The 27,425-nt window shown below is 40.4% G+C and overlaps 1 protein-coding gene across 1 annotated transcript in view; it reads right to left on the bottom strand.

Moving 5' to 3' along the window:
* The window catches only part of piezo1 (piezo-type mechanosensitive ion channel component 1), a 113,132-nt gene that overhangs the window by 41,472 nt on the left and 44,235 nt on the right, over positions 1–27,425 (bottom strand). The window contains exons 3-5 of the mRNA XM_053493314.1: positions 11,023–11,145; positions 9,046–9,088; positions 7,445–7,592 (exon numbers count right to left, since the gene is read on the bottom strand). Coding sequence (XP_053349289.1) covers positions 7,445–7,592; positions 9,046–9,088; positions 11,023–11,145 — 314 coding nt within the window. The remainder of the gene's footprint in view (positions 1–7,444; positions 7,593–9,045; positions 9,089–11,022; positions 11,146–27,425) is intronic.

Here is a 27,425-nt window from a genome sequence, read left to right as displayed (position 1 = left end):
TTAATCCTAAAAGAAAAAAAAGCAACGTCTGTAGAGATTCTGCGTTAACGTCTGATCTGATGTAAAAAAGAACCAATCACCATTTTACAGTGCTAAAAACCAGCTGTTGTGCATAAGAATTAACCAACATGTGAGTTCAAAAACCTGGAAGACAGTTTTATCATCTTCCAACTGACAAAAAACAAAAAAAAGAGATGGTTATCAGCCATCCAGCAGGGAAACGGGTCTTATCCCGGGTCAAAGACGAGGTCCTGTCGGTGATCACTGGACCTTGTGACCATTTCATCTTGGGTAGCATAATCAATCATGAGTTAAATGCTGAGTAAAAGTTTAATTGCGCCGGGGCTGTCGTTATGTTTTCATTAGCGTTATTAAGCATCTTATATTATTTATGTTAGAGAACTCCTGTCACATTCAACTTGTAATCACAAGCAAAGAAGCAACCTTTTCTGATGGCATACTGTAGATAGCCATGAGACCAGCAATTATCAAGGGATAGGAAAAAGAATAAATTAGAACATGACGTGTGTAATAACAGAATATAAACACTAATTTTCTGAATACAAAAGTCTTTCGATTCCACTGGATAATAGTTTAATGTTAAACCATACTTTACCTGATGAGATCGCTGTAAATATCACCATGTTGTATATCTGCCAGTCCAACGTCCTCAAACAGCTGGAGCTTGATAAAAACCAGTAATATCTCATGCCTGGAGTTTCTCAACATACCCCGTTATCTCACCTCTCATCATGCGGGAGTAAATTTATTTATTGTATTTGATTTTAGAAATGGATTCAATATAACCAGGATATAACTGCTGGATCTGCCACTGCATACGAACTTTTGAAATTAATCGGCAGTTTTGTTCCTGTTATCATTTTAATGGTTTTTCTTGTTTTTGATTCAGTTTTTTTCCCCCTTAATTTTTCATCAATGAAATCATACCCAATTCCCACTCATCTTTCAGGCCACTTCACATCAGCTACAGCGACCAATCAGGCAGGGTTAACTGCCTATGCTTGGCTACCGCTGCTATGAGTAAAGTGGGAGAGGAAGTATGCGACCCTGCTCCACTGTACAGATGTCTGTACAGTAGCACCACCTAGGGATCAAACTCCTGATCTCTGTATGATGGGGCAAATGCTTTTAAGTAGTGCCAATTATAATTAGCGCTACATAATTTGAATTCTGCTCTGCAGTACATGTAGGTTGGCGGTTCAAGCCAAGGCTTCGCCAAGTTGGCGCTGTTGGGCCAATTACGGGTGCTGTACAATGGTTGACCCTGTGCTCTGAACCCAGCCTACTCAAAGCTGGGATACACAAAGAACAAAGAATTTCACCGTGTATTAATATATATATGACAAATACATCTTGGTGTCGTCATTAGAAATGGTGGCACTACAAAATATTGTCCAGCCTATTTATCACTATGCTGTTACACTAGATTAATATAGAAAATGATCTAGTCCAGGCCTATTTAACCGACATAAGCAGATACGCCACTAATGTGACCAGAGTTACCTTGACTGTTAATGAATTCAAAAGGATCATCTTTTCTTTTTACAATGATGCTTTGTGTTCTTTTAACTTTCCTTTCTGATTTTTCCTAGCTCTCTCTAAGCTCACTCTCTGGTTTGATGATTAAAAAATGGAAGTTGATGAACTTCCACAGAGGATTCACAACACTAGTTCGTGTTTAGATAACTAAACTGGATTAACAATGGTGCTAAAATACTTTCCTGACCCTCCAACTGATGATCTAGTACCCACGCATCTGTGTGAGACGGCTACCTGGTGATGAGGAACCACATTGATTTTGGCGTGGTCACTGAAGGATCACTCAGCTGTCAATAAACAGATTCGCTTCTTTTTCTTCTTTCAGAGGACACAGTGGACCATTTGTCTCCATCTAACCCTGCCTCCACTTCCTTCTTTGTCAGTCCAACCTCCTGCATGTTCTCCATCACCACATACATAAACCTCCTCTTGGGCCTTCCTCTTCTCCTCCATTCTGTCAGCTCCATCTTTAACATTGTCCTCCTGATCTACCCCACGTCCCTCTTCTGCACATGTCCAAACCACCTTAATCTGGCTCCTTTTACTATGTCCTACCTGCACTGTGCCTCTAATATACTCATTCCTAATCAAGTCCGTTCTTGACACTCAAAATCGTGAAGCAAATTACAGCATCTTCAGCTCTGCTTCCTGTCTTGGGTATCAGGGACAATGTTTCCAAACCGTACAACACTGCTGATCTAACTACCCTCCTGTACGCTTTCCCTTTTTGTCACAGATCACTCCTGCTACTCTTCTCCACCCATTCCACCCTTCTTACACTTTTTCCTTCACTTCTTTACCACACTCTCCATTGCTTTGAATGGTTGACCCTAAATATTTAAACCTCAAATCCTCAACCCTTTCTACCTCTACTCCTTGCAACTGCACCTTTTCCACACTCCTCTCTTGAGCCGCTATATGATCTAACCATCAACTTGTCCATGGACCACCCAGTCAGTCTTGGTAATACTACTGTACTAACCTGTATTGGTCACAATCTTACAGTAGCACCTTAACCACAAAGCCACCACAAAGCCCCATTTAGTAAATCCCTATTGTTACAGTTATTGTGGATGCCTTTGATGGGAAAGTGCGGTAGAAAACTGACAACAACAAAAAAAAGAAAGACACTGCTATAAATCAGTAAACAGGACTGAGCGTGTGTTTGCTCTTAAGGCAGTGGCTTGGCATGTTTGCACATTACTGCTACATTATATGATGGAATGAGTTTAGTACACACAGCGTGTGGCGTGCCTCAGGGCTCGATCATCTAGCTCTACACTTTAGAATTAAACTGTGCTGGTTACAGATGGTAAAGGAATTGAGCAAAACAAATATCTTGGACAAATAATCTAAAAAAAAAGGAAGAAGAAGAAAAAGGAATTTGGAGATCAGTCATAATGTGGAATGTTTTATCCATTTTAGCGTTACTCAATACGGTCTGTCTGCACAACAAAGATGGCAAAAGAAATTTTAAAACGTGTCATTCTCTTAAGATTAAATAATAAACTTCATTATCTAAAGTAATAAACATGCTTACATAAATAGATACAGAAATACATTGCTGACCCCCGCACACTTTTCTAAGGATCTAAGATATGGATCAATAAGTAAATGAATGAATGAATGAATGAATTTATATACCTCTTTAACCTGACCTTATCGTCTTGACAGCAATCATTAGATGACTTTGAGCATCAGAGACCAAAGCCTGATGTGTGTGTGTGTGTGTGTGTGTGTGTGTGTGTGTGTGTAGGTGTGTGTGTGTGTGTGTGTGTGTGTGTGTGTGATGTACGAGGCCAATGACACACCCACTGGGCAAAAATACGTACTGTACCGCAGCTACTTAAATCACATGTCCCAGATCCTCAAGGTCCACGAGTGATAAAGGAAACTAATCTGTACAGTATTTGTTTTCACTGGTGTTTTTCTGCCCTGCTGACTCCTCACAACACACACAATAATTCACACATCATCATAATGAGATGTGTGTGTGTGCATGTGTATGTATGTATGTGTGTGTGTGTGTAGTGTCTGTGTGTGTGTGTGGTGTGTATGTGTTGTGTTTCCCCTAATCAAGCACTCAGATGACTTCAGATGAGTTCAGAGAGAAAGAGAGAGAGAATAGGCAAGTCATCTAGATTTAAACAGCCCAGCAAAATCCACAATACCACATGTAGTGAACAGTGCTGGTTCAATATTAAAGCTTCTGGTTTACTGATCAGAAGGTCGATACTAAAAACCCAAGCATCGACAATTTGCCCCTGCTGGATGCTTGAGCAAGGCCCTTAACCATCTCTAACTCTCAAGGCCCTTAACCATCTCTGCAGCAGGGGGCGCTGTATCATGGCTGACCTGCTGCTCAGACCCCAACTTCCTAACAATCTAGGATATGTGAAAAATAAATGTGCTGTGCAGGAATATAAAAGCTTTCTTCTGGAAGTAGCACTGTACAGTACAGTAAGTAGCTGTAATAACAGTGTTCTACTAAAGAGCCCATCGACCTAACTAAGAGTAATCAGAGAGACACTGGTGGAGACGTGTGGCTTTAGGTTTAGTCTAATCTCTCCAATTTGGGACTAAAGCAAAATCTTCTGCATCACAAGTACATCTGAGGGGTAAAAGCTCTTACTCAAACGCTGAGTTGTGGCTTTAACCATATGAGTTACAAGCACAGAACCTGAACATTCACCAAAAAAAAAAAACATTCTAAACAAGAATTTCATCACTTACAAGACAGTTGTGACCTGATGTCAACGTAACATCAAGTCCCAGCTTTCACCAAGTCGGGTAATTACAAGATGAAGAAGTGATGCTTTTTACAAGTCTGAAGATTGCAATTATCACAATTATGTCACACACACACACACACACACGCACACGTATCTAATATATCCCACCTTATTTTCACATTTTCTAGGTAAAAGTCTATCTCCTGCGCCACTGCTTCTTTCTACGCCTGCTGAATTTTAAACATCCCCATGTTCAACAAGTTTCCTAACTGTATTATACGTTTATATACTGTATGTATCATATGGATTTTTATTCCCACCAGACGGAGGGTGTCTAAACCATCCTGCCCTGACTGATCTGCTTGCCTTAACTGTGAATTCAATTTCCTCATGGTCTGTTTAGTGCCATTCGCTTCATCCTGAGGTTTGTCTTCAACATTAATTTTCGCTCTTGACCTGGATCCCCTTGTCCTGGCTGAACAAGCAGGCATGCTCCTAATAAAGCAAGCCTCAAGACAAACAACAACAATGCATGAAGTAAAATCTAATTAAATTAAATAAATAATCAGGAAATGCGGAGAAACCTGAGCTCAGGCTCTATCACTGAATTTTAGCTACTTTGTTTTATACTCTGTATTGTTTGATCTAATATATATATATTATATAATCGCAATAGATACCACTCCAATTATCCAAACACAATAGGATTAAATTTGTAATTTGTATTAAGTATGTATATGTTTTTTTCTGAACTTTTTAGGTGCTAAATAAATATCGTCACACATCCTCTTTATGGTATCATCGAATACATTTGCCATTTGCGTGAATAAATATGACTGAATACTAAATGGTACATTTAATAACTGCATATTGCAGTTTGAATCACATCTTTGATTTGTGTCTAAATAATCGCAGTTTTGTACGAGTTGTATGTTTGTACACGAGCGTTGTTGTACAGTATGTTACATCATCTTTCTTTCCCAGCTTAACTTATATCTACAATATGATACAAAAAGACAACAGTAAAGAGATAAAGTAATTTCGAAACTAAAAGGAACTGCTTTGAACGCTTCTTATTTTAATAATTGCTTATTATCATTTAACACCTTCCCCCTAGCAAGCGACAATAAAACGGGCAGGTTGAAGAGTAAGACCTGCTTCCTGTGACACATGTGTGGCTCTTCCGCCACAGCTGCTGCACATGTACACACTGGCGAAGGCGCTAAATGCTATCTTAATGGCACTAAATGCAGGAATCGGGAAGTGTCATTCTAATCAACAGCAGCGCCATCTCTCGCGCACAGACAGCACAGTCAGATACACTCTCCTGGAGGTGTAGATCTAGATCATCATCATCATCATCGCCACTATAATTTCATGAGGAACTGCTGTTTTAAATCATTTTCATCTTTACGCTTTCTTGTTTTTGCAAATTAAACATGTTTTGAAATCCATGCATGTTTATATTAAGGCTTTATCATATGAAGAGTGGTACGGATATCAAAAGTTCTCTGAGATTCGGTATTCTCTGTATTTTTCCTACAGTTCTCAGGCAGTGAGAAAACAATTCGGGATGAACGTTAGAGACAGACACTGGCTCAGTTAAGCAATGCGAATCTGAATTCTTCACTAGGAAAAAATGTGGGTGAGAGAGTTTCGCCATGCCACTGGGTGTTGAAAATCTGTTGGAAGATATCCAGGCTTTATATCCTGCCTGAGAGACGCATTACTCAAATCTCCAGGATGCAGGCAGCACGTGACACCGCACAGCGACGGATTTGGGTAAAATCGACACTTCGGTTGTGCACAGGCCCGGCGCTGGGTTTTTTCGGCTCGCTGTACACTCTGGCGCTGAGGGGATGGAAATCATAGTGGCTGAACCAACAATCATCTAATTAAAAGTGAAAAACCATTTCTGTCTGCTGGACGTGCTCCTATTGTTGGCCAGGCTTACTATTTTAGACCCGCGCTCAGGAATCGGTCGCTAATTGATCCACTAATGTTTCTATTTCCCTACACTGACATACACATACACACACACACACACCCTGGCCTGTGTTTGTTGACATGGTTGTCTTGGCAACAGAGGGAGGAAGTTGTTGGACCCGGTTGTACTTTTCCCAGATGGTATGAAGAAAGAGTGAGCAAGGCTGAATATAAGAGAAAAAAAAATATATATATATATATATATACACACACCAGACACAAACCACTGGGTTACCACTGACACTGAAAATGGAAAAATGATCACCATGTGACAGCAATCCTGTCTGAAAATAAAAAGGTTGGCAAGCGTGAGCGTGCACATATGGCGTGTGTATGTGTGTGCTTAAGAATCGGATGGGGGAGTCCCCAAAAACAGTAAAAGAGAACTGAAAATACAAGTGCTCTTAACAGAAGAAACCAATACATACTTTCAAAGCACACATTGTGATGCGTATATGACTCAGATACCAAAAAAAGAAAAGAAAAAAATAGGAAATCCCTGAAATTAAACTCTCTATCACAGAAACGGGTGGAAATGAGACAGATTGAGAAAGGGCAATGAGACAAATCCATGCCCGATCTCGCTTTCGATTCTTCAAAAACTAATAGCAGAAGTGAAAGGAAAAGGCTGGCACCCTGAACACACCTTCAGCGTCTGAAACAAGCATCTGCGTCTCTACTATAAATACTCTCACTACACCACAGCAGGAATGTGTGACTTTCACTTGTTCTACATCCCACTGAAATGTGTTTAAGGATGCATCTCAGATTCCCACATCCCCTTTTGGAGACATTTGTTTGTTTCCTCATCCCAATTCTGATTGAAAATCACTATATGTCCAGCCAGGATGAAGACGAAGCCAATTTGTGGGACTGATTGCATCCTCCCTTTATGTGTACGCCAAAATGCAATTAGACACACACTGCTGCTGGACATATCTACACCTATCTGAATACATTTTCCAGTTTGAACACTACTGGAATGTTTATAATACTTATAACACGAGCATCTCGTGAAAAGCCGTAAAAGCCCTGAAGAAATGTCTGAGGTCTGATTAAGTAACCTTGGTGTTGGCAGTTTATAATAATAATGAGCCATTTACGTGCATCACGTTTTATGGTTTCTACGACGCTGTTAAACATGTGCTTTTTTGCAGTCCACCTACTTCTTGTAAGCTGTGCAGCAGCGCTGACCCGTCCTCTCTCCTCTTCAGCAAACGCCTACACAACACAATGGTGATCAGAGACATGATGAACACTCCCAGGTCCGGCGAAAGGAGACGCACGGCGTTCCAGGGATCGTCCAGCGTTATCCTGCAGGGGGCGCCAACATGATCAGATAGACAACATCAGTCATCATGCGTCGTGGCTCAAACGTTCACATTTTATGTTCTTATGGACATAATGAGGAACCATTTAAATATTTTAGTCAAGAGGGGTTTATGTGCCGCTTCCTTTAAATATATCTGAATGTTGGCACAAAATCTCTTTCACTTTGGCATAAATGTTTGCACTTTTCTTTTCTTGCCTGCCAACCCAGTTTCTTAGGACACAGGCTAATAGTATATTATGAGATAACTATCTGTGCATTTAAAAAAAAAAAACTAATACAAATTCCTGGTTCAAGTTCAAGTCAGGTCCACTCTTCTTCTATTAACAGCTACTATACAGTACTGTGCAAATGTCCTGACATTTAAATTAATTAATTAAATTTAAAAATGAAGTGCAAGGAGGCAGTGCTAATCACTACACCACCGTGCCGCCCTGCTATATTTCTATTCAGAATAATTTTGTGTGTTTGAAAAACAATACAATTTTAAGTGATCCAAAACTTAAGCAGTAGTGTAGATTATTATTTTTTTAAATGGGTGCATATGTTTTACTATGACAGGCTGCAAAGTGTACATAACCATCAACAATCGGTTATGTAACAATCTCAGCAGCAACCTCATTTCCCTTCTCGTCTGTTCCAACCACAAGCATTCAGCATCACCAGTATACTAATCACCATCCTGATCTGATCATCTGTCGTCATCTGCACCTGTTTCTTACTGGTTCATGCCTTGTGTAGGTGTTTTGAATGCTTAAATGATTCATAGGTCACTGTGTAAAAGTTAACAAAAATGCAAGACAAAAACCTGCCAAAAATGCAAGACAAAAAGTCCTTCAGGAAGCCTGGAGAACTATTCCTCAAGACTACACAAAAAATTTAAGTTTACCTCTCTGATAGGAAAATAAGAAGAATTGCTGGGTGAATCAAGACTTTTGCACAGTATTGTATGTTCTGGATGTGCTCTTGTTCAGTAGCAACTTGTCTAGTCATTTGTAACTAGACCTCGAGTCATTTAGTTCGCTTCCTCATTTTGTGTTTGCTAAATGTGTGTGACAGTGCATGTGTTGCTCAGACTTTCTCGAAACATCTGTTTTCTGCTGGAAAAAGGGCCAGCTGCATATATGCTACTTCGCATATGTAACAAAATTAATCTTGAAAACTAGTAGTGTGCTACCTAGGAGAACAAACAACTCTAAATTGTCCTACTCTGCAGTACTGTGGTCCTTAAACATCACAATATATTGAGTAATACTCAACCATTGCCATATCTAAAGGTATTATTACTGTAATAATAACATATTGATTCTTATTAATATCATTGAATTAAAAATGACGGTCAGTGATATAAAAATACAAAATCTCATTCACATTCTATAAAGAGCTAATACACCTTTCCAGTCTTGTTGTAAATGATTTTATTTATTATGAACCTACCTGGACACCCCGATGTGCCTCGCCAGAGACTCCCATGTGCTACCTGTAAGTGTACAGAACACACACTCATAATGAACTCTGTTTTTTATTTTTGTTTGCGTTTTAAGTGCTAAATTGTTGCAGTTCCTCTATAATCCAACAGGTGGTGCACTCTAAACTATTCACGCTTGTTTAAAATGTAAACAAAATCAGAAAAAAACGAGTAATGTTGAATTTGGATATAAATTTCATTGGATTTCATTCAAATTTTTTATTTATTAAAAATAAATAATACAAAATAATTAATTATAGAATCGCAATAAAAACCCAATCGCCACCATGGTATTGTGATATCATATCGACTGATCCCTGGTGATTCCTAGGTCCCACTCACTCACTTATCATCTATACTGCTTTATCCTGTATTCAGGATCGCAGGGGGTCTGGAGCCTATCCCAGGAAAATTAAGGCATGAGATGGGGTACACCCTGGACAGGGTGCCAATCCATCGTAGAGCACAAAAACATACACACACAAATATTTGGCCTTCATTCATTTAATTTTACAACAGAAGGCTTATTGGCGATCTCTTAGATATAAAAATGGACATGGAAACATCATAACAAAAAAAAATCAATAAAAAGTCAGTTCGTTAAACAGTTCATTTGGATTTTGTGACATCAGGACAGCAGAAGTCAATAATGTACCACTGATGATGTGCAACACGTTCAACAGAAGCTGTCACTATTAACCTGTCAAAATCATAATCCAAGATTAAAGAGATTAAAAACAAAACAAAAAAATATGATAAACAGAAGTCAAGCACAAGTGAAAACAATTCAATTAACGATCTGCTACACAGTTAAAAAAGGACACGATCGTTTTGGAGTGTGTTTCTCCAAGAGATAAACTGTGGGCGGGGCTTATGCTCCACTCGAGGTAATTCCCATCTACAAATGGTAAAACCCTCTAAAATTACTTGCTTAACTTAGAATTTAACTTAGAATTTTAAACTTCATCCTGGTGCAGCTCTCTCGAATACCACAGTCCTGAATTGGTGCGATCGTAGATTATCAAGACGTTTGTGAGAATTCAGTGGGGCACACCACAGTCTGGGAGAAATCCTAGCCAGACAAAAAATTCTGTCTGTGGTGAACATTTCGAATTGTAGTCACTAACTGAATAACACTGTGGCATTTCTGGACGGTTGTACCTCGTCATAGTGAATCGTATAGTCCAGAAATACCCCGAATTCCTCGCTTAACAGAACAAATCTCCTAAAATGGCTAAACCCGACTCTGCACGCTAAACTAAACAGTACGCTTTAATATACAATATACTAAATCCTTGGCTGAAATGTTAGAAATCCATCTAAACTCAAGACTCTATTACGGGATTCATAAGTGCATCTTAACCTTTCGTAGTCAATTGCTAAATTTAATGTCTGTCAAAAACTTTTACTATGGGACAGGAATGTGGGAAAGGCCCCTTACTTCCTGTTTACAAAGTCACATCAGCTCATCATGGCTGCTCACACTGGACAGCACAAAGCACCCCTTCTCTCATTTTAAATGGGTTTATCGCAGCCGTTGGCTTTAGACCAGTTAATGTAAAGAGTGTGTAGTTAACAGTGTTGGGGACGTTACTCAACCTCAAAAAAAGGTTCGAGCTCAGTGATATTATAAGTCTTAGACCAGATGCACTAACATGAGGCAGTGCTTGGACTTTAAAAGGGATCTGTTAAGTGTAAAAGGGATCTGTTAAGTGTAAATGTTCGTGTAAACGGACATGGCAGCTCCTGATAATAATTGCTAAAAATATGTCGAGTGAGTACTCTGGGTCAACTTGCTGACTCCTTCAAAAATGGCGCCTGTTCAACATCTGAAGCTGCCACCCACAGGACCGACATCATCTCGTACTGGATTCAGCATCGTGTGCACCATTTGGGCAACATGCCTCTTACAGCAGGAGTCAGATCTAGACACGCTGGTTACTCACAGTTGTGTCCCAGAGCATCGTCCAGGCCAGGCACTGTGTATAGGCAGATCTGGAAGGTGACCTGGGCGAGCAGGAACAGCAGGCTGGTGCTGAACAAGGCGATGATGAATCGCCCCGTGTGTCCTGTGAAGACAGAGACAGATAGAAGGAGGAGACATTTGGTGAATCAGAAACAGATCTAGACATGCTTTAATGCACAAGGCAGGAAATGTTTTTTTATGTTGCAAGAAGATTCAAATTTACAAGAAGTCCTTGCATGCTCAGTTATAGCCAGAGCTGGATGTCGCAGTACATATAGCGAATGCAAATTCATAAAAAAAAAAAATCAATTCACAGTGACCCAGTCACTGCCAGGATTCTTTTCTATTAAAGGTCCGAGACGTGGTGTCGATCTGAAACACAAAGCAATCCTGCCTGGTTAAAGCTACGATTACCAGCGGCATGTCTTGTCCTGCAATAAATAGTGTGTAGTCACATGGCTACAAAGCCATCCGTTTCTATTATAAAGCTTAAACAGTCTGCCAGAGCGAGCACAGTCGGACTGCTCCAGTCCAGCAGTGACTACACTTTTATGGGCATGTTTTGTTGCGTGGCCAAAGGGAAACATCTTGTTTTATGGCTCATTTGGGCTGCAGTCAGACTTACCAATTAAATGCAGACACAAGGCCGAGCGCGGTGTGTGTTAATTTAAACACCGCCTGAGGCGCCTAAGGTACAGGAATAGCTCTGGTGGAGTTAAGAGTAGACTGCATACAAAGCTCGGTACTGCAGGTGTCATTATCCACACATTACCAAACGCACATGGAGCACTTTCCTTCTAAGAATATTTTTAGTGTGGTTGTCCATATTCTAGCTAAGTATTCTGATGATGAGGCAACACTGCAAATCCATGCTGATGGATGGAGAAGTGGAGGGCAAGCATGTCACCAAAATATTTAAAAACAGTTTCTATTCACCTGAACTATGTACACCTGCTTGTATAAGCATGCCAGCTCAACAGTTCAGTCAAATGTCTCAAAATTGTGTAATGAATGGTAAAGCATAGCAAAAGGACACACTTAAGTCCCCAACATTCAAATGAGTTCCATTCCGTGAGCTTGTTCGCAAGTCCGATTTGTTCGCAAGTCCAACAAACTTGTCTTGGTATTAGGACACCAAGACAGTTGGCTATACACAGTACAAAACTAACACATTTCATTATCTTGTCCTCGTTTTTCAATCGTGCTGATGGTTGAACAATTTATGTTAAAAAAACTAGCAATGTCTACTCTCTCTTCACCTTGCTCCGTTCTCTCAATTATTTACATTAGCAATTCTCATCAGTACCAGCTTCATCGCCGCTGTTTTTCGCTTGCTTCCGGACATCCTGGGATGCACGCTGCGCGCAAGTGACAATTCATGCTGGTCATGTGATCTAAATTAGGCGCAAACGCATGTTTGTATATTCAAAAGTTCATAACTTGAAATGATCGTATGTAGGGGACTTACAGTAATACAATAAGTCACACAGGACATATTAACAACCTGGCCAGAAGGGGGAGTCAAACCTTAGGCTTCCACACAACACGATACATTTTGTATTTATGAGGTAATCACTTAATGTTTCACGCTATAGTAGAAACTGGTATGATGCAATAGGTGCTGACCAGCTTTGCTCAAAATCTGAGGTATTCACCTTCATCTTTTGCGTTTCCAAAAGATGATGGTGATGTGGAGAAAAGATCATTTTTAAAATAGCCGAGTTACGAGCTAAACCTTGATTTCCACTTAAATTAGTTCAATTGTTTATCCTGTTTTTATATTAAATAATTTATGTTTGTTGCATAAATTATTATTGTTTCTTGTTTTATGGCGGTTGGCATCTGGTAAGTTACCTCCCTCACTCTCCCTCATCTTCTCAGCCTTTTAAAGCCAATTTCCGATCCTGTCCTCTAATAGACATTTAACATTGCCCTCTACTCTCCATAATTTTAGAAGTTTTGACATATCCTGCATGTATTTCCTGCACGAGAGCAGCACATGCTCGACAGTCCCACTTTCATGTAGGGCTGCAAAAACGATTTGTAACGAGGGTTGGCAACGAATTTTATAATCGATTCGTTGTGTCACGCGACACGGAGACATTTGATTATTAAACAAAAACTTCAGACAGGGCAGAGCAAAAATAATTTAAAAAAAACGAGCGTAGGTAGAGGAAAGATACATGGCTGAAGCTGCTGGGTCTTAGTGCGCGTCTCTTACTGGTATAATCAACATCCGTGCACGCGTGTACTGTTTACTATAACACTGTGACCGCGAGTGTGTGTGTGTGTGTGTGTGTGTGTGTGTGTGTGTGTGTAAAACATATTTTATTTTGTGTCTGTGTGTGCGTGTGTGTGTGTGTGTGTGTGTGTGTGTACAGCGCACGTGTAAAGCAAAGCAAGTCTTAAGGCTAATTTGTTTTATTTTTACTTTACAGCAGTGATTCCGTTAGTGTTTAAAAATTAAATTTGGTTTTCGAGTATTCTTTAAGTCGAGCCGCTTCGGGAACGAATTATGCTCGTAATCCAAGGTTCCACTGTATATATTTGGCAGATGTAAAGCATACATGTCTATTTTTTGTGTTAGTCCATTTATATTTTATTTTATTATTATCATTATTATTATTATTATTATTATTATCATTATTATTATTATAACAGCTCAAGGAGCAACATGTTTGTGCACTTTCTAAAGATTTTAGTTCTGTTGTTGAATAAAGGGTTGGAAATTAATGTTTTTGTTATTTTTGTTTCATCTGATTAATCGAAAAAATAATCGACAGATTAATCGATTATTAAAATAATCATTTGTTGCAGCCCTACTGTCATGCAAATCCTCCCAGAATCCTGTTAAGTGTTTACCTACTATATAAGTAAAGCGCTATTATGATTGCTCCGTCCAATTCTTAGTCTTCTAATTTATACTACCTCTTTCTGATTTGTCTTTCTCCTCTTCACATCTACTTTGTCCTTTATTTAATTCTGTTTCATTATCCCGCTTTTGTTGCCCTTGCTGTTTTGCTTTTCTCTACACTATACAGTACCTTTCCCTCTGACTTTGATAATTAGATAAATATTGACCTCAACATTAACTTTTTTGATGCTTCTTTTTTGGCAGATTATCCCCTATTGTGACCTCGTACGTAACAGACTGGTGGAGCGTGCCTCAGCTGTACCACGTTTACAAAAGTCGCCTTTTAGCCAGCCATGACAGACACGGGTCAAATATAAAAATGCTTTGACAATGAAGTATCCAGAAACTTCACAAACACGACCATCAAAGAGTCTAACACAATATGCTTCTGTGATCCTTCAACAATGATTCATGATGTGACCAGACCATCAAAGCCTACTGACTTATAATTTGAAAAATAAAGGGGGAAATAAAGGAAGTTTGGAGTATAAAAAAAGCTTTATCTTAGGGGTATTTCAGCTAGAACATTCACACACACAAACACGCACGCTTTGCGGACCCGTGTTAACTTTTTAAAGAAACCGCAACACATGGGACCTACAAAATAGGTAACATATGAAACATTAGAGAAAATAAAGGATAAAAAATAGCAACAACATGTATTAATCATTGTCGATGATTCTTGTTCAGTTTATGAGAAATAATGTGTATCTTAGAAGCATTGGCCGTAAGGTCTCTAAAAAAAAAAAAAAAAAAAGCTTACAAGACATGCTTAAGATGACGAAGCCCATCATAAAATCAATTGATCAAACTTTGCATCTCGTGCCTGCTTCTTCTCTAGCCGCAGTCTATCCCATAATAGTCTATACTGTCTATAGTGTTAAAATTTGCACCATTGCTTGGCCCCATTGCTTGGCCCAAACTGCTGATCCGCATTAGAGTGAGACTCTGAGTCAGAAAGTCAGCGCTGCAGAAAAGGCAAAAAAAACCCAACAAACTATCGTTTCCTCGTTCTGACTGTAATGTGGTCTCGCTCCTTGGAAATGAAAAGCGAGCATGATTCATGCACGTTCCTGTTTTCTTCACAAGAGTCATGTGAATCATCTAATGGCTTTTCATTATGTTCTGGAAAGAACGGCTCGTTCTGGAGCGCTAGCATTCAGCGCACGGGAAGATCTGGGATGCAGCAGGTGAACCCTGGACCTTCTGGCTGACGGCTGAAAGCTGATACTGGAGATTTTCCTAGCTGGAGTTTATTATGTGGGTGGATCAGCTTGAAGCTTTTAACCCTTCTTTTAAAAAGAAAACAACCGTTCTGCTGTGTGTACCCACGGTGTATACTGTATCAGCAAAGCTCTGTGCGCGACCAGAGCCTGTGTCCGGTGTGTTTCCTCACGAACACAGCCCTGAATTATGTTGCATTCTCATCTATTATTATCGTCTATAGGCTTTGATGGTCTGGTCGCATCACGGATCATTGTTGGAAGAACACAGAACCTTCTGTGGGCTTTTGTTAGACTCTTTGATGATCGTGTTTGTGAAGTTTCTGGATACTTCATAGTCAAAGCATATATTTGACCCGTGTCCATCATGGCTGGCTAAAAAGTGTTTTTTTTTGTTTGTTTGTTTTTTCAGCTGCATCTCCATATACATTACAACACAAAGGAAAGTGGGATGACTCTCATTCTCATGAGAACATGACTGTGGAATTGTCAATAGGCTCATCCAAACATCATCAAGTGGACCACACCAGTCACTTTAATAGGAACACCTGCTCACTCAAATATTTATTCACTTTCTATACCGCTTATCCTGTACCTGGAGCCTATTCCAGGAAACTTTGGGCACAAGGCAGGGTACACCCTGGACAAGGTGCCAATCACTCGCAGGGCACAAGCTGCAACTGAGCGATGTACAACATCATGTTAGCTTCAGTTAATGGAGCAGGAAGCTAGACTGAGACTGTTATATACTGATATATATTTCCGTAACATGAATTCTGGATTGCTTTCATGGTCACTGTGCAGCAGTGAGAGTTACTGAAAGTTCATTAGTTAGTATTAGACAATATAAAGCTCTCACACATCCTCCGTTGCTTCTCTGTGCTGTATTATTCATTTTCTAACACTTTTTTTTTCCCCCGAACGCTGAAATAAATGCATGCTAATTTTGGCACTGCTACCCCACGCGGCTCCATGCTGGTCTAATTGCGCGCCGCTGCCTTAATTAACGGCATGTTCTGGACCCTGCGGCTGGACCCTATTTAAAGAGACAAGAGGGAACATGGTGCTACATTGCACTGAGGTAATAAAATTATCAAGTCTCCAATAAAGCTTGTGCAAGATGTTTCCTCTGATTAATAAACACGGGCGACATTTAACCGTGACGATTTCGTACAGGTGGGAAAGAATGACAGAGCAGATCAGAGTTTGGGGGTTTGTTCAAGAAACTTGCTGTAGCATTCGACTATTAGTATGGATTAGCATCAGACAAAATGGAAAGAATGAGATTTTCCCTAAGAGGAGATTTGTGTGGTGGCTCAATCGGTTATGGCTGTTGGTTAATGTGATATTGATAGGAAGGTCGAGGGTTCAAGCCCCAGCACCGCCAGGCTTCCACTGTTATACCCCTATCTCACCTATGCGGTTTTGCGCGGCGGCCGTAAGTACGGTTCATCGTGATTCGCCGCAAGTTTTGGCGCTGGGATTACATTTTCATCTTTCCGCATGAAAAATGAAACTCGTACAGTAATTTTTTTTTGTCTGTCCTCACGGAAGCTCGCAGACCTTGGACAACTTTGCAGAACGTCGGGCGGTCACTCGCCGCAGCTCACGGTGCCTAACACCGCTTCTCACCGCCAAGTGAGTCAAACCGCATAGGTAAGATAGGCGTATTATCTTTTAAGCTTTGGAGCTGCGGCAGGAAGTAACACCAGACATGAATCTCATGTGTACTTGTGTAAATTTAGGCATTTAACAGATGCTCTTATCCAGAGCGACTTGTATAAGTGCTTTGAAGCCTCCATCATTAAATATTTGCTTACACTAACTAGAAGTACCTTCAATCACACACTGTTGGGAAGGGTTTCATTTTTTTACCCCCATCCCTAAGAAACAGACAGGTCATCAGTCGTTGACTAAAAATTGCCAGTGGCTCGACTGTATGGACATCTAAAGGAAGTTTATTCCACCAGCTAGGAGTCAGGACAGAAAACAGTCTAGATGCACGTCTTAGTCGATCTCAGAGATGGTGGGACCAGCGGGAAGGTGGTGCAGTGCGAGGTGAGGGGTGTGATAAATGACTGAAGGTAAATGGGTGCTGATGTGTTTTTGGCTTTGTAGGCAAATTGATGCAGGCAGCGACAGAAGGTTACTGAAGGGGGTGAAGAAGAGGGATGGTGTAGGAGAACTTAGGAAGGTTGTAACATGCTTTGCAGCTGCATTCTCTGTTACCAAGAAAAACTTGACGAGAGCGAGTAACGTTAGCAATGCGATGGAAAAAAAGACTGATAGTCCAGAGTTACCCCTAGAAGACCGAAGAGTCGTCCAGAGAGGTAATAAGATCCTAACAGGGGGATAAATCACAGCGGTTTGGTTTTGATGATTAGGACACAGTAGTGACTGACCAGTTAAGTTCCTGTGACCACGACCAAAAGGTTGGCAGGCTGAAATCCCATCCCAAACTTGTTGAGTTTCAACTAGACTCTACTTCTCTCTTTTACGAGGCTGCAGCTAGATGTCACTCGAGTTTGCACTTGGTGGAATTTTCTCCGTGGTCTGCATCTCTGACTCAGAGTCTGTACCGTGTGTGTGTGGGTCAGGGCTAACACTCAGACGCTGAGGAACTTATACAGAAAGGTTTTCCGGCTCTTTATTTACCTTTCCCGTTTTCCATTTCTAACAGCCGACCTGCCTGACTTCACATTTCATTTGCACAAGGAATCAGAGGTTCCCAGATGGGTTTACTCAGGCTGTGAAAATTGTTTTAACGGGACGCGGAGCTCGGCCGCACCTGACACGAGTGCGCTTCTGTAGTGATGGGGAGGTGTAATAGGACGCTGCCCGGACTCAGTGGAAAGAACAACAACCAGCCACGGCAAACAGGGTGTTGGGTTTATGCAGCGCCGCAGGACGCCGACAGCTAGCACAGCCACACACACACTCACGCAGCATTTTTAAGGTTTGAATTCCTTTTACCGTGACTTTTTCAAACATTGCATCCCCAAAACAAGCCTCCTTTGCTATGAAACCACAAAGTTATTATAAGATTTTTACTGCCTTATGAACTAAATCATGACCCAGGAGAGTACCTTCAGATGTTGTCCTTCACGAGTACTAGGAAGAAACAGGAAAACAGCCATGTTAGGTTGCATTAAGCAAACTGAATGGCTGTAATTCAGCTGGGCATCACGCACACGCTGTTTGTTTTTCCAGGAACCAGAATAAAACGCAGGGTGTTTCCACAAGGAGAGCTCTTACAGGGAGAACCGGCCCTGCTGAGACAGCCAGCCCTGTAAGACGAGTGTTACTATTCAAATAGACATTAATGTTTGGAAGGAAAAATAAATGGATGTTTTCCAAAGCGTGATATTTTAATAGAAAACTAGGCCAGTAATTCTCCTCGTTTAAATTCACAGAGTAAATACGCCTGGCCTCTGATAAACATGGCTTAGTATTTGCTAGAAGATTACACTGATTTATACAAACCACACATGAAAACACACATGAGAGATATAATAATGTCATGATATAATGAAGGTATTCTCTGATTTAGTTTGTCCTGGATTCATATTGACTATTTTAAGTTACACCTTAATGAAATATCTAATCAGCTAATCACATGTCAGAAACTCTCGGCATGTAGGCATTGGTCAAGATGATCAGCTAAAGAAGGCATTGGTCAAGATGATCAGCTAAAGTTCAGACAGGTTGGTCTGAGTCTTTGAGGTTGAAAGAACATTGCCTTGTCTGACAAGTCATGATTTCTTCAGCAGCATTCAGATGCTCTGGTCAAAATTTGATGGCACAGCATCGATCCATCCTGCTGGTGATGGCGTAATGGTGTGGGAATATTTTCTTAAAACACTTTGGGACCCTTAGTACCAATTGAGCATCGTTTAAATTCCACAGCCTACCTGAGTATTGTTGCTGAGCACGTCCATATCTCTATGACCAAAGGATAAAGCGCCATGTCAAAAACTGAAATCGTCTCAAACTGGTTTAGGTGAGTTAGGTTAAAAGCCCTCCACAATCACCAGATCTCAATCCAATGGAGCACTTCTGGGATCATCATTTAAGTGCAGCTTAGGAGGAAGGTTTGAAAGCAATGGGTCGAACCCCCATTGTTGAGCTACAAAGTTGGGAGATATTTAATATTTTAAGTTTTAAAAAGTGACCGCACTGTGAATAGAGTTAAAATAATAATAATCAGTAATCATGAGACAGAATAATAAATGTATAAATCATATAAATATATACATTTATAAATATTAAATACTGGCGAGATGAAATCTCATATCACGTCCTGTATCAACCATCCAATTCTCATCTCGATTTCTTCTTACACGCTAGCGCTAGCAGGATCAGAGCATGGAGAATCCGAGCACTCTACCTCAAAGCATGTTCAATTAATAGTCCAAAAAATTAGAAAGCATTATGGTACATGACGTGCCAAAGACACAGTGACCACAATCTCATTTTATTTAGCCTGCATGATCTTAGAAAAAAAATTATCATACCAAAAATTTGTAAAGTACTGCTTAAGATTTTCCACTATCTAGAATTCACAGCTGTTCTGTGGAGAAAGTAGTTACTGTAAACTGCTGATTTCTATCGGGATCTGACATGAGCTAAAATCTCTGCCTGTGTGATCAGATCTCGGATCTACACATGATTCAGAAGCACGCTGTTTGTTTTGGGAATGACGAAACCTATCAAATAAAACCACGATTGTTTTCCTCATCTGTACAATTAAGTACGGAAGTATGACATGCTTGTGTCAATATTTAATAACACTCTGCCATCAATCTTTCAGTAATAATAACATTGCCAGGAAACTTATTTATGACACTGCACTGTAAGAGATCAAAATACAGTTAATTAAAGGTTTGTTGCCATTATAAAATAAATGCACTAGCATTTATTATAATTTTTTTTAAAGCATCGATCGATCGGCCAGTGGGCGGATCAGCCTGGGATATAACCGGTTCTGGCCTGATCCAGGGTGGCGCAACATACCAGCATTTATTGGGAGATAGTGACCTTTAGTCCTGCTTTACCCATCTGCAGTCACGATCTCTCGGAGAAGTGGTGCTCTCGCACATCTATTGTAGCAGCACATGCCAATCATGTGCATCTGCGCTTTATTCCCGCCCCCTAACTAAAGAATCTCTCGTATCAGAGAAAGCATGTGATAGCCTTCACCCTCCCTTCTGAAGGTTTCATTTTGAGTTGGATTTTATTTTTATTCGCAAAAGATTTTGACAAGCAACCAGAAAAAAGTTCTTTATTTTTGCACACTTTTAAAGAAAATATTAAAGTTATTTAATAGTACTTGTTTATTATATACATAAATATAATGATTTGATAATTTTTTTAAATTAATAAACAAAAAAAAGTTTTCGTATCCTGTCAATTATAGCTCTTAAAGACAAAAAAATTGCAATCGATGCATCTTTACAATCTTTGAGCCTGAGGGTTACTAATCAGAATATTGAGGGTTTAAGCCCAAGGCCCGCCAAAGTCAAAGCTGCCCCTGTTGAGCCCTTGAGCAAGGCCGTTAACCCAAACTGCTCCAGGGGCACCGTATTTTGCGCTCTGACCCCAGCTTCATAACTAGGATACGCAAAAAAAAATTTTCACTGTGCTGTAAGGTACGCTTGACAAATAATTGTATTTTTTTTTATTAATTGTCGGTTTTGTCTTTTGTAAAGCCTGTTTTACGATATGTCTTGTATCATATACTTAATGTATTGTCTTATGCCTAACACCTATTTAATCTGCTTAAAATCAGCGCGGTTAGCCTCTTTGTGGCTTAGTCATTAGTTAGACTAATGAAACAAAGCACATCCTAAGTGTGACCACTTTACGCCTGTATGAAGGCTCTTTCAGTGTCTGCATTTATTTCCTTACTCCTTCTAAATGCATGGCAGGGCGATTACCCTTCTCTTAGTTAAACCCAAGTGTAAATGGGTGTGTGTGTGTTTAAGAGAAGGAATTATTACAACATTCATGTTGGAAACGTAAAAGGACGACTTGTCAAAATACAGACCGGTTCTTGAAAAAGTTCAAGTAATCCAGCAATAATAAAAGACTTTATGTTGATGAGAGAGAGAGAGAGAGAGAGAGAAAGAGAGAGAGAGAGAGAGAATTGTTTAAACACAGAGCAGTGTGCCAAATGTGTCTAGTGTTGAAATCCTTTCCAGAAACATCTAATACGCCACTTCTTATACATACACACCCAAGACATAATAAGACTTCCTAAGAAGTGTATACATCATTTCGGGCATAAATTTATAAGAATTACACTACCCTTCAAAAGTTTGGCCACTCCAGGCTCGTTGCTGATTTTTCTTTCTTTCTACAATGTAAATCAATGCTGAAGGCGTCCAAAATATACATTAATCTCCTTTGAACAGTTGATACTGAGATGTTTCTGCTACTTATGCTCTGTAAAACCTTCATAACGGCTCTAATCTGAGGTTCTGGTTGGTATTAATTGGTGATTTCTGAGGCTGGTGACCCTAAATGAACCTCTCCTCTGCAGCAGAGGTAAATTTTGATCTCGCGTTCCTAAAGGTCTTCATGAGATCCAGTTCCATCATGGAGGTTGATGGGTTTTGCAAATATACTTGACAATACTGTTCTTGCAAGAACTATTCCAGAACAGCTGTCCTTCATGTCTTAAAAAACACCTGACTATTGTTGTTGTGTCTAATTCCATGTGTTATCGTATAGCTTTGACATCTCCAGTATTGTCCTAGAAAGTAGAAAATAAATCGCATGGAATTTGAAGATGTCTCCAATGTTTTTCCCAGAGAGGATCAGGTCCTCTCACTAGTATGAACATCCATCGCGTTGGTGTGAGAGCACCGGCCATTTCTTTACGTTTTTTTTTTTTACTTAGTGTAAAAGTTAGATAGTGTGGCTTGTCATGAGAGAGACAGGCCCAGGAGAGCATGGTCTCTGTCTTTCCCCAAACCACACACTAGCTCCGAGTAGGTCTAAGGGGGATTTCGTCCCACTCGCATACCAGTGGATGAGAACAGTGGGGATCATGGTTACATAAACATCTGTTTCCTGATGGATCACTCTGTGAAATATAGCAGTAAACAATTAGAGCTAAAATTATGTGGTATTAACTGTGGTACAAGTACAGGCCCGGGTCTGTACACTTCAAATCACATTTCTAATCGTTCAGTTACACAAAATTATTTGTACGCAAAGGGAAAATAAACAACTTGCAAGACTGACCCGGAACAAAAGTAAAAAATCTGTGAACGCTTAATCAGCAACTGGAAGCGGTTGTGTTGCTTTCATCGGCTGTCCAACGTCTGCTTTCGCATGTTACGTCTCTAGCTCTATAGCGAGCCTCTGAGCCGCTGAGCTGTCTTCAGTTTAATAATTTACACAAAAACAAAACAACAAAGTGAATCTGCTATACAAGGATGCTGGATCATGTTCAGAAAACTACACTTGAACCACAGCCAGGTTTTTCCTCCCAGAAGCTTATCTGCTCTGCGGAACTATTTGTTCAATCACATGATCAAGTCTGCTGAAATCCTTTGCTCAGTCCGCACTTGGATCGCGATTCACCGCTTGATGAAGCTTGGCGTCTGGTATTTTGTGATTCTGTGTCGGTTCTTACTTCATGATCTCCTTATTGTGCAAACCCTTACAGCAATCTAACAGACACGGAGGCTTTGCTGATGCCCAGTATTAACCGTCCTGATTACTAACCAACATTATGAAAAACGTTGCAAAATACGAGACCACAGACTGCAGACAGCTCAAAATCTGGGCAAAATTCGGAATTCCTTGCAGACTCGTTTCAACGTCTCTGCTCTGGAGATCTCATCACTGGATTACTCATAAAGTATATGCGTACAACAGCCAGGCGAGTAAAACTCACAATCCGGTCAAGGATATATATGAACGTATTAAGGTTTCAGCACGGGAACTCGTCCTGCCTTGGCAGCGTATTTATACGAGTTTATACGAGGACGCAGATACTGAAACAATGAGATTTGTCTCGCGTGGTGTAGCGTCAAGCTCATCCGTAATAAATTCTAAAATAGAAATTAAGCAGCTTAATCCATCACTCAATAGAGCTGAGAAGCAAACTGGATGAGGAACACAGTGAAGAGACGAGAAGATGCCACGATGTAGGGGTGAATATTCTCTAAGAGGCCTCACAATAAATACGCTGAACAAGACGTCCCTTCCCTGTAGGTGAGGCAGTAAATGTTTACTCACAGGCTCCCGTATTCACATTGTGTAACTTCCAGAGGAAAAACGAGGACATACAAAAGGTAGTTGAATGAAGATTCTTGACAAGTACTAGGATTTCATTTACAGTGTATACAGGTTTATATTCAATTTTTATTAAACATGATGAAATAAACCAAAGAACCGACATATGCAGAAATAAATTCAATAGGAATGGGAACATTCTCACTTTAAAACTAAGCACCACATTCAAAAAAATAACTTCAAATACAAAGATTTTAACATTCACCTTTAAATTAAATTAAGCTACATTATTACTGAGCTACATTGTTATCTCCGTCATCCACCATAATTATTATTTCTAAACAAACGTAATAATAAATTCAGTCGTACAACACGACATGAACGAGTGTAAATAGTTCGGAGTGGACCACAGCTTCGTTTTACTGCCTCAAACGTCTCCAAAGTCTCAAAGCTTAACTCTCACTAAGCGCGCGGGTTGAGTGGGTGTGAGCAGCTTCTAACGCGGCCATGCGGGGGTTCTAACACAGGTTATTTTCAACTAATTAGCATCTGGGATGTTTTGAGACTTGGGTAACCGTGTGGGTTTGAGACTAATTCCCTCACGGAGTTTGGAGAAAAGGTCAGATCGAAGGCTTTTAACGTTTCTGTTGCTGCATTCATAAGAAGAAGAAGAAAAAGAATGTTTAATTATTTGTCACATGTACTTTACAGCACAGTAAAATGTCTTCTTCGCATATCCCAATTAGAAGCTTTTGCACTCGGTATAGAAACGTCTACAACTGACAGTGATGTTGATCAATCACTTACTCACTCATCGTCTATACCGCTTCATCCTGTATTCAGGGTCGCTGGGGCCTGGAGCCTATCCCAGGAGACTTGGGGCACGAGGGGGGTACACCCCAGACAGGGTGGCGATCCATCGCAGGGCACACAGCATAATCTGCAGGTCCTTGATATGTGGAAGGAAACCGGAGTACCTGGAGGAAACCCACCAAGCACGAGGAGAACATGCACACAGAGGCGGGAATCGAGCCTGGCTAGGAATCGGACCAGGACCCTGGTGCAAGGTGACAGTGCTAACCACTACACCACCATCACGGCCAATCAAACCGATGAAAAACCAGCCAATTCTGATCACTAGAGGATGAACCCGTTCATCTCTATTATCAATGTAAAATAATGTGATTCTTCCCGTCTCTTAGATTTAATAGACAAAAACGCTTTTATTTTATAAAAAAAACAACTTAAGGTAAATTTAAGCTTGATTTTCTTGCTTTAGCATCACTATTTTCATCTTATAATGTTTGTTTTGACCCTCAAGAGAAATTTTTATCCTATGTGCCTAGATATGCCTAGACAAACGGACACATAACCTCTTATATTAACACACATTTTCATTCTAATCAGGTGACTTTTACCTGGACGTCACTTTTTTGACGACCTAATTTCTCAAAGGCTACTTGGCAGGATTTGAAACTACAGCAATTCGCACAGCATTTAATCATCACCTTATAATAATATCATCCTCTTCTCTTTCTCCTGCTTCTTACAGTATGTGCTAATAACTTTGCACCTGTAGTTTGCCGAGCTCGCTCACAAACACAGATAACATGAATGACTGAAAACCTAGCGGGACTTTCCACATTAATGCTGAGCCGGCAGTACGGAGTGAATAAATATGTTGAACATCATGAGGAAACCACTTTCCGGAGTAATCACGCAAAGCCCGAAATGGACCCTCGTGGGAAACACATTGGAAGAAATCCCAGCCAAGGACAGACTCGGTGCTGATTGAGAACTTGAAATGAAGTCACATCAGAGTTGAAATCCCATAAAGCTTTGTATCAAACAGCTCATTAGCATTTGGAACAGCGCTCCTCCAAAGTTTGAGTAATATCGCCTGGATTCTCTACAAGAACAAAAAACACACATCTTCATTGTTGTTGTTGGTTTTTTTTCCCCTGGCACAAAAGAAAATCGAGGGAAATCAATTAATAAGACGTGTTTCTTTGTTTTACTGAAAAGGAAACAATGAGTGACCCTGATTTAAAACTTTAAATGTGTCGCTGGTGGGAGTTCTGGAGAACTGATGTAGATTTTCCGACGCTCGGCTGGTGCAGCTCGACCCTCCCTGAAGATTCTGACTGCACACATCTGCTCAGCTAGCATTTCCACCAGGCCATAGAGAGTGCAGATAATTCACAGCAGGGAACCAGCAGCATGGTTTTAATTAAAAAGCCATCTTGGCCCCCACACCGCCCCCCAACCCCCCTCCTTCCTAATTCTCTGACATCTTTTATACACTGTGGTATACACTGTGGTTGGCAGCCAGAACTTTACATGATTCTCTGACTGTCAACAATTCGTTCACAAGGCTTTGGCATAATATTACAAAATCCTAAATTCTTAGGGAGTTCTGGAGGAGTTTTAGATTTGAAAACTGTTTTAAGCATTGGAATGGACAAACCATGCATTTATTATGCAAGTGCTCTAGTGCACTACCCCAGTTTCACGTTTGGGTAGCTAACGTAACTAAATAACAGATGGTGAACCAGTTAGCTAGTTAAATGCATTAACATGTGGGTAAATAGGGAACGAGCAAGCACGTGATTTTGTAGCTCACCGTGTTTGTGACCTCGACATTTCACCTCTGATGTACAGGTTGTCCTTGTATTGCATGTAAAAGATTATGTTCGTCTGACAAAAGTCTTAGTTTTCAGCCTATAGTTTTATTCTCGGCAGCACAATGGCTCAGTGGTTATCACTGTCGCCTTGCACCTCCAGGGTCAGGGTTTGATTCCCGCCGCGGGGTCTGTGTGCATGGAGTTCGCATGTTCTCCCCGTGCTTGGTGGGTTTTCTCCAGGTATTCCAGTTTCCTCCCACAGATCAAAGACAATTAGATTAGGCTAATTGGCTTTCCCATATTACCCATAGTGTTTGAATGATTCCAGGGCAGACATAGTTTAAAGCGTCTATATCAAGTATAGAACCTACGTTTTAAACCCTCATGTGTATGGAATGAAAAGGAATGAAAAGTCAATACCCTGGACGTGCAATCTAAATGTCCCGGGAGTCCCGTTCACTGATTTGTCCACTCCTGCTGTATTTGTATAGCAGTAGGAAGCGAGAGCAGCTTCTGAGTGTACTGTTGTCTCACACTAGAGGAAGTGATAAGCTTCATTGCATCCCCGGAGCATGACTGATATGAGATACAGTAAAACTCTACCGCAAATTAAATATGCAATGTGTGTGTGTGTGTGTTTAGGGAGCCGTTAAATCTCTATTGTTTCTCACAGGCCTGACTCACTGCGCTAACCTTGACCACCAACATGCCAGAGAGCGGGATATGGAAAATATTTGCTTTCAGATCTGAACTCACAGGCGTTGTTTATTCATCTTTGATTAGGAACCCGCTGGAAAGTTTGTCTTGCTAAATTAAAGCAACGTTTTCTCAAGAATAAATAGCAGCAGCGGCAGGAGCAGCTCCCAGTTAAAAAGCCTTAACCAGGAAGCCAAACATTTCCTTGGCCTACATCCAACCTTCTTTTACCTGTAGGAATTTATCCACTTAGCTCTGAGCAAAAAACTGTAATACTACATGACAGTAAACTCTTCAATGCTAGTTTATTCTAATCACAATCTCTCTTTTCTTGGTTTAAACAGTTATAATTAATTTTGGGCGGCGCAGTGACGTAGTGGTTAGCAATTTTCGCCTCGCACCTCCAGGGTCTGTGCTGGAATCCCCACCTCGGATCTGTGTGTGTGGAGTTTGCATGTTCTCCCTGTGCTTGTGAGTTTCCTCTAGGTACTCCGGTTTTCTCCCACAGTCCAAAGATAGGCAGATTAGGTTGATTGACGTTCCCAAATGACCCATAGTGTGTGTGCCCTGCGATGGATTGACACCCTGTCCATAATTTACCCTGCCTCATGCCCAAAGTCTCCTGGGATGGAAGATGAATGGATGAATGAGTAATTAATTTTAAAGGTGCAATATTGTA

This window comes from Clarias gariepinus, chromosome 3, assembly GCF_024256425.1.
Source record: "Clarias gariepinus isolate MV-2021 ecotype Netherlands chromosome 3, CGAR_prim_01v2, whole genome shotgun sequence".
Classification (NCBI taxonomy): domain Eukaryota; kingdom Metazoa; phylum Chordata; class Actinopteri; order Siluriformes; family Clariidae; genus Clarias; species Clarias gariepinus.
Note: the sequence above shows the minus strand (reverse complement) of the source record. Positions and strands in the feature narration are given on the sequence as shown.